The sequence below is a fragment of the Ursus maritimus genome, unplaced genomic scaffold (genome assembly GCF_017311325.1).
Source record: "Ursus maritimus isolate PB19 unplaced genomic scaffold, ASM1731132v1 scaffold_15, whole genome shotgun sequence".
NCBI classification, from domain to species: Eukaryota; Metazoa; Chordata; class Mammalia; order Carnivora; family Ursidae; genus Ursus; species Ursus maritimus.
In genome coordinates this window covers 22,487,399-22,500,872 of record NW_024423897.1, presented here as the reverse complement: position 1 = coordinate 22,500,872, position 13,474 = coordinate 22,487,399, and the positions used below count along the sequence as shown (strand labels likewise).

At 54.7% G+C, this 13,474-nt stretch overlaps 1 protein-coding gene across 1 annotated transcript in view; it reads left to right on the top strand.

Moving 5' to 3' along the window:
• The window catches only part of NDST1 (N-deacetylase and N-sulfotransferase 1), a 58,444-nt gene extending 45,682 nt beyond the window's left edge, over nucleotides 1-12,762 (top strand). Inside the window, exons 11-15 of the mRNA XM_040630401.1 lie at nucleotides 2,029-2,203; nucleotides 4,207-4,377; nucleotides 5,042-5,151; nucleotides 6,878-6,980; nucleotides 7,745-12,762. Coding sequence (XP_040486335.1) covers nucleotides 2,029-2,203; nucleotides 4,207-4,377; nucleotides 5,042-5,151; nucleotides 6,878-6,980; nucleotides 7,745-7,864 — 679 coding nt within the window. The 3' untranslated portion in view covers nucleotides 7,865-12,762. The remainder of the gene's footprint in view (nucleotides 1-2,028; nucleotides 2,204-4,206; nucleotides 4,378-5,041; nucleotides 5,152-6,877; nucleotides 6,981-7,744) is intronic.
• Nucleotides 12,763-13,474: the final 712 nt, after the last annotated feature.

The window sequence follows — 13,474 nt, the reverse complement described above, 5'->3', positions numbered from 1 at the left end:
CTGTCCCAGGGGAGGTCTGCTGTGCTCCCGGCAGGAAGCGGCGGGCACTTGCTCACAGGCAGCTGAAGTTCTGTAAACAGGGACAAAGCTCGGTGACCCTTGAGTCATGATGTTGGAGCCTTGCACAGGCGGGCCATTTGATGAGGAAGCCCTTTGCCCCTTTTCGTCACCGCCTGGGGTCAGAGACTGCTGAAGTGGGAGCCAGCCCCTCCCTCGCTTACAGGAAAACAACCCGAGTCCCAGAGAAGGATAGGGACTTGCCCAAGGTCCCAAGAGTTGGGGACAGGGCAGGGGCTAAAATCCAAGTGTTCTGACCCTGGGAGCTGGCTGAACTCTGCTTGCCTGACCCAGGAGCAGAAGGTGTTCTTGTGAGCCCTTCAGAGGGGGCTTGGTAGCCCCTGGGGAGTTGCCTGGGGAGGGGGTGGGAATTGTAGCTTCCTTCCAGAACCTATCACCAGAGCCGCGTGGGGATAGTTTTACACTCCAGTTATTGCAGTTTGCAACTTTCTGTACTATTGGCCTTTTCTTACCCTATACATGTATTACTCTTATGATTTTCATGCCAGTGGTTTACCTGGGTGGAGAGATTATGGCCCTTCTTCTGTTTGTTTCTTTCTGTACTTTTTCTCTCTTTTGTCTGTCTGTCGTCTGCCTACCTAGCTGCCTGCCTGTCTATCTCTGGTATGTGTACTCTCACCCAGTGTAGCCAGCTGTGTCACTGGAAGTCGCCTTCTCTTGGGTTTTAGGGAGGTAATAAGGTGTGGCACCATACACTTAGCAACACTCCCAGCGGGGTCTGGGGCGGCACCCCATTACAAGTACCCCAGCAGCAGAGACACACATTAATATGTCTAGAGCAAAGTATGCGAGCATTTACACTAAGATGAGTACGTCAGGTTTTGCTGCCAAATGGCTTTGCTTGAGGGGACATTTGAGGGGCAAAGCTTCTGTTTCCAGAGCTTTCTCAACTTAGGTGTTACAAACATTGGACTGTGGGTGTACAGATGCTATTTCATAAGGGAAATTCAGAAATACACTTGAAACTGATAACGCTATATGTCGACTAACCAGAATTTTAAAAAATAATAAATAAGAAAAAATAAATAAAATTCAGAAATAGGAGGGAGCTAGCAATTCCTCAGCCCCATTCCCAAGATTTTGATTTTGTAGGTAGGTGTAGGGTGGGGTGAGGAATCTCAGAAGCCCCAGGGTGGTTCGGATAAAGGGGTTTGTGGGACCTCCCTGGAGGAACCCTGTCTCCCAGGATACAGTAGGGATCCTACACCCTTACCTAAGGTGGGCCTGTGAGTTTTGTTTCCCACGAACCCCTGAAGTTGTACGTCTATTTTGTATGAGTAGGTGCCCCTGGGAGGCTCTGGAGTGTTCGTTTAGCTTCCTGAGGTGTCCTTCATCCAGAGCTGGTCCCAAAGGGCTAGTGTGGGCATCCTTCTGGGTGGGATAGGGGAGGTTATTCTGGAAAGCTGTCTGGCTGACGCAGGTGAGGCCAGGGAGGGGTGTGGCTGGCAGAAGGTGACACACTCCCCCTCTCTTTGTCTCCTGGTCCGCAGTGACAGGCTAGAAACGGCCATCCGAAGTCAGGAAAGAAACCCTGTACTTGGGAGGCAGGAGAGGGCGTCCCTCGGGTCCATGCTGTCTCTTCCCAGGGTCCAGGGTGTCCCAGTCCCCCCTACCCCCAGAGGCGGTGAGTTAGGGCCCCATCACTTTAACTGGGAGCATCTTGTTTAAGATCCAAAGACACCCCCCCATCCCATGCTTTACAACCTGTATCATTTCCGTAAGTCTTCCTATCCTCCTGACCCCAAGGTCCCCCCTGAAAAGGAATGAATTTGACGAAGGTTTACTGCCAGGCCATCTAGAATCCCTGCCAGAAGCAGGTCCTTGGGATCAGTGTGCCTGCTTGCTTTCTGAAGTTCTACCCCCAGCGACCCTCACCCTCTCATGCTGCACTCCCCAGGCCCCCTTGTCAGGAGTCTTGCCTGTGAGCTCTTCTCTCTGGGCTTCCTGCAGGTACATGGAGTTCTTCCCTATCCCCTCCAACACCACCTCTGACTTTTACTTTGAGAAAAGCGCCAACTACTTTGATTCGGAAGTGGCGCCCCGGCGGGCAGCTGCTCTGTTACCCAAGGCCAAGGTCCTGACCATCCTCATCAACCCAGCGGACCGGGCCTATTCCTGGTACCAGGTGAGCCGGGGCTGGGGTGGAGCCCTGGGTAGGGACATGGGGCTCTGTCCATCGCTCAGCTACTCGTACGTTCATTCAACAGATATTTCCTGAGCACCTACTATGTGCCAGCCCTAGGCTAGGCTTCTGGAATAGAGTAGTGAGTGAGAATAGAGTCCTGCCTCCACAGGGCTTCTAGCCTAGTGGAAGAGACAGGCAGAAATCGACGTTGCATCCCAGCCAACGGTTACCTGCCCACCCTGTAGTTTCACTGAGGGTCCCGCCTCTGATTCTGACACCAACAAGAGGTGGAGGCCGGTTCCACCTGGATGAAAGTGAGATTTGGTGAATACTAACTGGCCTCCTCACTGGACACACACTGGGTGGGGTGGGGGTGGGGATTCAGAGAAGGATAAGGCGTAGGACTCCCCATTCATAGGAGAGTATACAGACCCCTGATCAGGTAAAGAAGTTACCTGACTGTTGTTGTCTGTGCCAGAGAAGGTAGGACTCCTAATCCCCACTCGACTATGTAAGAACTAGAACTTTCTTTAACGTCAATGACCTGACTTAATTTCTTCTGAGCACCGTTCCACTAGGCTTACAGGAAAGCCTGGGCTCAGGCCTTCTGGGCAGTTTCTTCCCCTGCCTGCCAGTCTTCCTGGGATTCTGATCCAGTGCCAGAGTATGAAGGGAGCTCGTCTACCAGCTGGTCCAGGAAGACCTCCTCGGGCCAGGCCACGTTCAGCAGGTCCTGCCACCGTCTGAGCCTGTCCCTTCCTCTCTGGGGCGTCGCTGCATCGGCAGTGCCGGCAGGGGGCCGGGTACAGACGCTGCTTGCTCTCCGGTCCCCACAGACTGCCCTGTCTCTCACTGCCCACCCCGAGCTGTGTGTGAGGCTCCGTGCAGCTGTGGAGGCTCGAGAGAGTGAGCCCTGGTGGGCAGGCTCCCGGTCTCTGGATGCTGATGGCCCATGGCCTTGTCGCAGGTGGCTCAGACATGGCATTTCCCCCTTTCTGACTCTTTTCCTGCTGCCTTAGTCTGCTCGAGCAGCCATAACACAGTATCGCGGACTGGGGCTTAAACAACAGGAGCTTATTTCTTAGTGCTGGGGGCCAGAAGTACAGGATCAAGATGCCAGCAGATTCGGTTCCTGATGAGATCACTCCTCCTGGCTTTTCAACAGTTGCTTTCTCACTGTGTCCTCACAAGGCAGAGAGGGAGAGTGGGAGAGAGAGAGTGCGTGAGAGAGTGGGAGTACCCGCTCTGTCTGGTGTCACTTCTTCTAAGGGCACTAACCTCATCGTGGTGGCCCCACCCTCATGACCTCATCTACCGCTAATTACCTCCCCAAGGCCTCACCTCCAAATGCCATTGTATTCTGGGTTAAGGCTTCAACATATGAACTTTGGGGAGGGGACACACACATTCAGTCCATAACACCTTCTATTTCTATGAAGGACAAATTCCTAGTTTAGTGTAAATGGCTCTTAAGTCCTCTCTAACGTTGCTAAGCTCTGTTTTCAACAGAGTGCAAGCCCTGGGCTCAGGACCTGTAACAGACGTTTGTTCTTGGCCGGCATTTGAGAACATTGCTTTATTTTTATTGTATTTATGAGTGATTACCTTCTTTATGGGACAGCTGATTCTGGTATGTATTTATGGAAGCCGTAGTGAGTTTTATTTTGAAATAGCTTTATGTGAATAAGGAAGATGAGTCAGTGTAAATCAAAGTGTGTGGACCTCCTATGTGTATAGGAGGCTTCTGGATACGGGAGACATCAGAGAAGTGCCAGGCAGATGACCAACATTTGGAAACTCTGATCTAGTCCAACTCCTGTCTTGCAGAGATGGGAAAACTAGGGCTCTGAGAGGCCATGACTTCCCAGAGTCAAAGAGCAGTGAGAGGCAGAGCCAGGACTTGAACCCACGGCTGCTGGTTGCAGCCAGGGCTTGGGCCACTTCACAGCTGCTGAAGAGAGCCTCTTCCTTTGTGCCCACTGACCCTGCCCCCTTGCCTGCAGCACCAGCGAGCCCACGATGACCCAGTGGCCCTGAAGCACACCTTCCACGAGGTGATCACGGCTGGGCCTGACGCGTCCTTGAAGCTGCGGGCCCTCCAGCACCGCTGCCTGGTCCCCGGCTGGTACGCCACCCACATTGAGCGCTGGCTCAGCGCCTTTCATGCCAACCAGGTAGCTGCCTGTCCCTGACCCTTGGGAGGGCACTCACAGTTCTGGCTTGTGGCAGCTAGTAGAGAGCCTCAAATCTTCTTTTGTCAGCCCTGGGGCCAGAAATGTCCTCACTGGCGAGCTAGACCTTTGGGGTCCTTGAAAGTTTCATTCTTGTTTATCCCAAGGCTGATGTGTGAAAATTCCCTAAGCTCTCGTCCTGTCACCAAGCTCGAGGTCCCTAAGGAGACCCCCAAAAGCCCTGGGGTAGGCTATCTTCCTGGGAGTGGTGTGGTGACGTAGGGAGAGCCTGGTCAGAGAGGTCAGAAAGGGCCAGATCACATGAGGCATTTAGGGAAATCCTTGGAGGGTTGAGGCAGGAGAGTAATGTTGGGCCAGAGGCTTGGAGAGAGGCAGAGAGGGGTACGGTGGGGTTATGAGGGGCAGCAGGAGTGGAGTGATAGCTTCATCTCTAGGACAAGGAGGCTGGCAGAGAGCAGGGAGTTAGACTGCAGAAGCCTGAGGTATGGGGATACCTGCCGCTCAGAAGTGGAAGAAGAGACAGAGACTATAGAGTGAAGAGTCCCCAATTTGTAACCATGGCTGCTGACTAGAAGACGGGGAACCTGTTTGACCCTGGAGTACACACAGGTTCATATCATCCTTCTCCCTTTTCTCTTTTCTCCAGATTCTGGTCTTAGATGGCAAATTGCTGCGAACAGAACCTGCCAAAGTGATGGACACAGTGCAAAAGTTCCTTGGGGTGACCAACACTATTGACTACCACAAAACCTTGGCGTGAGTGTTGCCTTGGCTTTTCAAAAAGGTGATATTCTGAGCAGGTACCTGGACCAAAAAGCCAAAGGCTTGAATGATTATGGAAGAGATTCAGATAAATTAGAGTTAGAAAGTGTGCATATTCCTGATGGCTGTTTAGCAGAAAAGCTAATATTAATATGATTTGAGTCATATTAATAAAGGTATCAACTCAAGGAAAAAGGAGGTGGTGAATATGTTCTACTCTGGTCAGTCCCATCCCTGGGGTTTTCTTTTCAGTCTGTGCTGAACATTTTCAGAATCAATAAAAACCGAAGTAAGTTAGACTAACATTAAGCAGCCCTAGTTCCCATAAGGGTTTCTTAGCATTAGATCACGATTTAAGTATAATTTCAGGAAAAGGAAACTACAAATATTGTCATGGCTAATAATCCCACTCACTCAGAATCTGGTACAAATGCACTGAGAACGCCCTCCCAAGACGCGTAGAGGCCAGCCTGTGTGGCAGGAGCTCAGGGCTGGGGAGTGGCGTCTCCTAGCGCCATGTTACAGACAAGTGACTCATGCAGCTGGATGGGGTGGGAGGGGGTTCTCAAGAGAGGTAGGAATAAAGACACCTTTCCTGGTTACCCTCTTGGGAAAGTCATGCAGCAAGAATGTTCCCTTCTCACTGTCGGGAGGTTAAAGGTGAAGAGAAGCAGTCAGTTTTGCAGTTTGTGCCTTGAGGCCAATAGGAGCAGCCACTGAAGGTGTTGGGCTCTTGGCAGCAGAGATGCCTGGGTTAGGAGACCCATTACTTCTTTAGCTGTGTGACCTTGGACAAGTGTCTTAGCGCCTTCAAACCTCCCTTTCCTCATCTGTACATTGGGGATAAAGGTTTTGACTCCTACCTCCCGAGGGTCACTGTGTTGCATGCAGCGTGCATGCGGGGCTCTTAGCTCAGCGCCTGGCACGTACTACTGCTCAGAAATCACCTTCATCATCATCATCTTCCTCCTTCCTACCCGCCCTGGGACCCATTCAGAAATCCGGTCCCACACCTGCCGAATGGGAATTCTGTTTCTGGCTGTCCTCACGCCCGAGAAGCTCTGATGGTTCCTGATTAGGGGTGGGATTCTGATGCCACTGTGCCTCCCCTCCCCTCGGCAGCTTCAGAGCTCATCTGCCCCCCACCCCAAAACCCTCTGAAGGCCCAGCATGACTTCAAATCCTGAAGGCAGTCTTGCTCTGTCGTTTCTGAAGTTTACTCCAAAAGCCATAACTTCCCAGTGGTGGACATGCTGAAGGACAGCTGCAGACACTGCGTTTCTGGAAAAACAGGCAGTTCATTAAAACACACACCCAAAAAATGCCACTAAGCTTTTTCTTCCCTGTTTGGGTTCTTGGGTAGAAAAAGTTGCTCGGCCCTGAGGAGGAGCGTGCTCAGGAAAGGCTTCCCTGAACCCTGAAGGGTGGCACGCGTTCCTGTTCTGGGTTGCTGGAGGGCTCGGGCTGCCCTGCTGGGACAAGAGACTCCGAGCACGCGAGCTGCTCTCTGCCAGGAGGAAGGGGGCAGGTGTGTTTAGTGTAGCCCAGGGCCGGCAGAAGCAAATCCCAGCCCCGCACGTCTGTCTGTGGGTTCCAGAGTGTGCCTAGGGGAGTGGGTTTCACGGGCTAGGCTCTGCCACTCCTGGGGTTTGTGAACCTTAAGGTGGGGAGGGCACGGGCTGGGCCAGCTCCCATCCAGAGGCTTTCCCCACCTCCACAGGTTTGACCCAAAGAAAGGATTTTGGTGCCAACTGCTCGAAGGAGGGAAAACCAAGTGTCTGGGCAAAAGCAAGGGCCGGAAATACCCAGAGATGGACCTGGACGTAAGTGGACACGCTGCCCGTGGCAGCTGATCACCGCAGGGGTCCCTGACTGGCGGGGATCGTCTCTCCCCTTTACCCTGCACTCCGCACCTTAACGGCCTTGGCCATTCTTAGATGGTGTTCTTACAAGGAGGAAATAGAAGCTGGGACGTGGTGGGTTCGAAGCGATTTAGTCCAGTGAGTCTTTATTACCTTCTGCCTAACGTTGCGTGCTGCGGGCTTTGAGGCTGGATGAGACGTGTTCTTTGCCTTCAGGGGACTCCTAGTCTGGGAGGGGAATGAGTCACACACACCAGGAAGAATACAAGGCAGGACACGCTTCATGGAGTAAGAGAGCTGCACAGGAGTGCCAGGGGGTCTCAGAACCAGAGATGCTACTTGGAGCCGGGAGGGGCCCTGGAGGGGAAGGACTCTGGGGCTGGGCCTGCGAGGACAGGGCAGCATTTGGCCCAAGGTGTGGACGGATAGGAGCCCTGGCGGGAGGGAATGGCTTGTCCAAAGGACAGAGGGCAAAGGTCACACGCATGACTTTCCGTCGTCCTGATTTTAATTCGTTCCTCCTTTTCTCCCTATCACAAGAATTTTGACCTTGTGTACTCTGTTTTGGTGTCCTGCCATCTAGCTTTCTTTGGAGGCTACCAACGAAGATGGTGAATAAACGATGGGTGTGTGGGTTGACGCTGACAGAGCGGTGGGGTTACAGAGGGGAGGGTCCCTCTTGAATCGGCACATCCCCAAGATCTGAACTCTCCTTCCTGTTGCAGTCCCGCGCCTTCCTGAAGGACTATTATCGGGACCACAACATCGAGCTTTCCAAGCTGCTGTACAAGATGGGCCAGACACTGCCCACCTGGCTGCGGGAGGACCTCCAGAACACCAGGTAGCCGCGGCCACCGCAGCCAGACTGAACGTTTGTGACGGCCTGGACGGCCTGCCGCGTGCTGAGCCAGACTGACCTGCAGAGTGGGGAGCTGGGCCTGGGCTGGCCAAGCACTTCGAGCAATACTCAGCTGAGGCCCAGGCAGGGCCAAGAGAAGAGCCCAGGCAGGTCCACAAACGCCTCAGAGCATCCAGCGCTGGGTCTGTGGCCTACAGGACCTCCCTAGCCACCAGAGGTCCATTCCGTTCACGGCCTTCCGTGGGGAGGCCACTCCCTGTTGGTGGAAGGCCACTTCCTGGTGAGAGGGAGTCCGTGAGACTCCCTTTTCTGTCCCTCACTGTGTTCTACCAACCATGCCCTGCCCTTCATCCCATCACGCCCTGCCCTGGCAGGGTATCCCCTCAGTATTAGCTGCCATATTTTCCCTGTCCTCCAGACAAGAGGGAGAGGAGCCCAGCTGGGCCTTTTGCCAAACAGGGGAGAGAGACTGGATGCTTCCCTGACTGTTTTGAGCCAGGCACTTCAGAGGGTCAGCTGGGTACCCAGAGTCACTGGGCTGGATGTGGGGGTGGCCACCTCAAGAGAACGCTGAACCTCTACACACATTCTGGGTAATACCTTCACATCTCACTTTCCCTTTTGGGGAAAGAATTGCTGATTCCTACAGTATCCACCCAGTCCTCGGGGCCTCCTTCAGGACCCTGGGGCACTGCTATGCCATTTGGACCCAGAGACCCGGGCCTCCCTACCCGTTCCTCACCCTGGGATATGACGTGTGGTATTTCCTGTGGTAAAAGACTGAGGCGGTTCAGGAGTCTGCCAGTATACGTGTCCCAATGTACATACGTTGTCCCCACGCCCAGCCCCAACCTTGGCCCCTGGCAGACACTGGGCAGAGTGGGTGAGACTGCCATCCATGGCTTTGCCCCAGCTACCTGTGGCCAAGGGCTCCTAGAGACCCCCTTAACCGCCCCCCCAAATACTAAGAAGCTAAAGTATTTTAATATTTTGTTTTTTTTCTTGGTGCCAGAGTTTATACCCTGGGTGCTGGGGTCGCACTGTGTTATATATATATATAATGTGTATATATATATATATTATATTTTTTTTGGTTGGGTTTGTTTTTAATTCAGTCGTACAAAATGGTGGCAAGCCCCAGTGTCCTATCTCAGTGCTAGAGAATGAGATGGAAGGGAGGGGAGGGCGTGTCTTTGTGTGTCTGGGCCTCAGGGAGACAGTGTGGAGGTGCCCCTTGGAGAGGTCTGTGTTCCCTCCCCAAGTGTCGCGGCCTCCCTGGGGCCTCCTGCAGCTGAACAGAGGTGGTGAGATGCACAGGGAAGACCTACTCTCTCCAGGAAACCTGGCTTCAGGAAGCGCAGTGACCCTGGAGGAATTTTGGCCAAAGGAAACAGCAGGGCTGGGGTGGGAGGCCAGGGGGCTGAAGGCTGGCCTGTCCCCTCCCCCTCACATGGTGCTAGGTTGGGAGCTGCCCTGGGAGCCGGGCTGCCCGCCGGGACCCACAGAACTGTCTCCAGGCCCCCTGCAGACCACGGGATCTCGGGGCTGTTTTCTGGTTAGGGTCTGCTCCTACCCCCTTCTTTAACAATGTGAAGTGACTAAGGCTGGGTGTCTCTCCCCAGCCCCTCCCACTGCCAGTTCAGCTTCCAACCGACATCCAGAAAACCCTTTCTGGAGAGCCTTGTCTTGTTTGGAAGACTCTAGCATCTTGGGGCTGGAAGGGTCCTTTGATGGGTACGGAAACAGGTCCAGAAAGGCGAGGCGGCCTCCTTGGCCGATGTCTCAGAACTGGGCGCGAGCAGGGCCGAGAATTAAACCTGAGGCTCCTGATTCCGAGTCCAGTGCTCTTCTTCCAATGCCACACTGCCTCTGAGCCCATCCTGGGGACCCTACTCTGTGCCAGCTTCCTGTCCCTCCCTCATTCACACCCGTGGTCATTCCAGGATAGGGGACAAACCACTCCTTCCCAGCCAGGGTGCCTTTGAGCCTTCTCCGTTCCTGGTCTGCACGTGCAGTCCTGCCTTGCTCTCCCTGAGAGGTCCTCCCCCTGTCTGGGGGGGGGGGCAGGTCTGTCTGACCTCTCACCCCGACCCCTTTTCTCAAGTTCTTCACTGGCAGTGAGAAGAAAGGCGGATACTCAGCGTGATAGCTGCGTGTGGGTTCACTGTCTTCCGAGAGAAGCCTTCCAGTCATGCTTCTCATTGGGGCCTTTGAGCCTGGGAACCCAGTGTCAGGCCCACGGGGCGAGGAACAGAGTGTCTGGGGACGGGGTGGCGTGCCTGCTTGTGTGCTCCTGCAGACTTGCCAGTGCCGTGAGCCAGCTCGCAGAAAGGGGCAGTGACTTCCATAGTGCAAGCCCCGGGCCTCCCACTTTGCGGCAGGGGGCTTGGGCTCCGTGGCCTGGGCCGACCTTTACAGCCCCCACGTGCGGAGATCCGCTCTCTGTGTCTGGACGCCTGCCCCCATCTCTGGGAGCTCAGAAGGACCCGTGGGCGGGCAGCTCCGTTTCTCTCTGCCTCAGGCAGGTTCAAGACCCCGTGGGACCCTGTGGGAGCAAGAAAAATAGTGGGAAATGTTGTCCAGGCCCCTCTGGAAGGCTGGGAACTTGACCTGCCACGTGTTCTGAGTCTGTCTGGTCCCTGCTGCTGCTTCCCTTCCCACTGATGAATCTTGCTGGAGGACCTGCTGCCAGGACGTGTAGACATTGGGGCGGGGGACAGACAGATCCTGCGAGGGGCTCTCAGCTGCCGAGTGCACAGATCCTGAGAGGGCAAATGAGAGGGCAGTGGGTACAGCATCCCTGCATCTCGGCGTTCGCTCATTGTGTTTGGCCAGAGAGAGAGAAACAGAAAGAGAAACAGCTTAACTCCTGTAGGGGACTCCGCCCTCTGTTCTCCCATCCCTCCCCTGACCTTTGCCTGGGGCGGTGCAGGTGGGCCGGTCGCCTGCAGGGCCTCAGCCCCTCGGGTTCTGGAGCTGCCATAGCGCAGGCGTGTGGCTCTTGGAGGATGAGTCTGAAGTTCAGAGAGGGGCCTCTTTGGAGCCTGTGAGGAGGAGCAGCCGTCTGCTCCCGATGGGGGACAAGTAGGCTGACCCACAGACGCTGGCGGTCGCCGTCAGGAGCAGGCCCCACTGGTTCGTGAGCGAAAGAGCAGGTGAAGACCTGTCGTACTGATCATTTTGTCACAAACGCCTCCTGCCCTCCCTCTAGGGTTAAAACGAACACTTTGCCGCATTTGATTTCTCACTCGTTCTCTCTGTACGTATATATTTTTTCCAAATTAGTTTAAACGTAAGTCGCAAATATCATGAGACTTGACCAAATGCCTCCCCCGCCTCCCCTGAGAGTTAGGACGTTGTCCTACGTATTGGCCTGTATCACACCTGAGACAACAGTGATTTCCCAAGAACATCTGCTTTACAATCCATGTTCGCTTTCCCCCCAGATAACTTTTACGCCTGGTTTTGGAATCAGGATCCGGTCAAGGCGTATACATGACATCTTGTATCTGCGGTTTTTGTTCAGTCTCTTCAATGCCGAGAAGCCCTCTCTCTGGTCGCTTTGGCTGTTAAATGATGTTGATGAGAGCAGGCCTGCTGTCCTGTCGAAGTCCCACATTCTGGATCTGTGTGACCATTTCCTCATGGTGTCACAGAATGTGTTCTTCTAGCCCCTGTCCTGTCAAGGCTGATTTCGGCTGTGTGGATTTCTGCCTTTTGTGCTGACTTGACAACTTCGCTGCAGCCTGAGATGCCCCTCTCCCGTTCCCTGTACCAAGTGCCAAACCAGCAGAAGGGCTAGGTGGAGCTCCAGGAGCTCAGGGGAGGGCAAAGGAGGCAGCATTGCAGCTGGGCCTGGGCCCCTTTGGAAGGAGGAGGCTGGGCCCGTCCATGCTGGGCCTGCTGGGAAGGAGATGCCTCTGGCTCAGAAGAGCCTGTGCCGTCCCCTCTGATCCTGGCGATGGACCACAGGGCACCGAATAGCATTTCTCTCTCTCTCTCTCTCTCTCTCTCTCTCTCTCTGTTCTGTGGCCTCCTGGTTTTTACTTCCTGGAGGCCCATGGTCTGTGTGCACTGGAACAGAGCCAGGCCCCTGGGATGCACCAGGGAAGGGCCTAACTGGGGAACTGCCTCCCCCAAGCTGTGGTGTGAGGAGAAGAGCCCTGGGCTGGAGGCAGGAGATGTGAAATTTCATCCCAACTGGGTACATTTAGTAGCTACGTGACGGTTTCCCCCCCAGGGCCTCAACTTCCCCATTTATGGGATGAGCAGATGGGGCTGTTATAGCAGGGGTTTTCAAATGTCAAAGAAGAAAGCGGGTCTAGTCAAAGTGAGAATGGGGGGCCCAGACCCCTGCCCTCAGGGCAATGCTGGGTGCCTGGTTTGCAGCCCTGGGCCAGCTGCCCCCCAGGGCTCACCCTTGCCAGCTCAGACAGCCAGAGATTGGGGGGGGGCATGGGCTTTGTGAGGGGTCAGTGTCAAGGGCCTGGGGAGACTCTGGCTGTGTTTTATCCTAATAAGTTCATCCCTCCCTCCCTCCTTCCTCTCTCTGGCCCTTGAGGAGAATGAAGGAGGAGAGGGTTTTCTCTGACCGTGCTAGCTGTTAATATCAGCAAGAGGGCTCCTTTTGTAATTTGTGCATGAAATTCATGTCATTTCCTGGGGAGAGGAGAGGGCTGACTGCAGAGGGTGGGGGGCACGCTAGGGGAGCAGACAGGTTTCCTTCCCTTGTGGGGGTGGGGAGAGGGGGGAAAGGGGGTGCTACCCAGCTCACCTGATCAGGGCTCTCGAACCAGCCGTTTTGGGTTGTGTTAAAAGTGGGAACCTTCCTCCATTAATGTACAATCTCGAACTAACTGCTAATAAAGTGGGGTTCTATTTGTACGCACTGGTCATGTCTGTCTGTCTCTGAACTTTAAGAAAGGCCCGCAGGGGAGGGTGGAGATGGGGAGGTTCGCACCACAGCCGGTGAGGCCACCACTGCGTAAGGTGGGAAAGTCATCTTGCTCTTTGATCCTCAGTTTCCCTCATCGGAGGGGTACGGAGGAAGTTGGACTCCGTTCAGTGGCCGTTCCTGGAGAGTTTGCAGCTCCCCAGGCTGCACGTGCAGAGCCAGCTCCGGCAGGTGTGGGGTAGGGGCCCAGCCATCCGCATTTCAGCCTCTCCACGCTGAGGCCCCACGCTTTGGGAAACCCTGGCTTTGCTTGACGAGTCCTGTGGGTTCTCATTAATTCAGAGAGTCCCACTGTCCGAGGAACCACAACTTTGGTTAAAACACGTGACTCTCCAGCCCTCCCAGCCTGATTGAGGGCTGAGCTTGAGATTTGCCAGGGAGGGGCAGAGCAGAGAGGCCCCGGTCCGCTGTCTGCAACACAGGCCTCCGGACCTGCACCCTCAGGACCCCCTGTGAAGCTTTAAAACAATGTACGGCCCTGGGCTCCCCGAAATGCAGTCTTTCAGAACCTCTGGGAGCGGGACCCAGCAAAGTGCACTTTAACAAACTCCCTGATACACAGGAAGATTCCGGAACACTGAACCGGGCCACGGAGTGCGAGCCAGAGAAGGTGCGCAGGAACGTGGACCGCGGCTGAGGGCC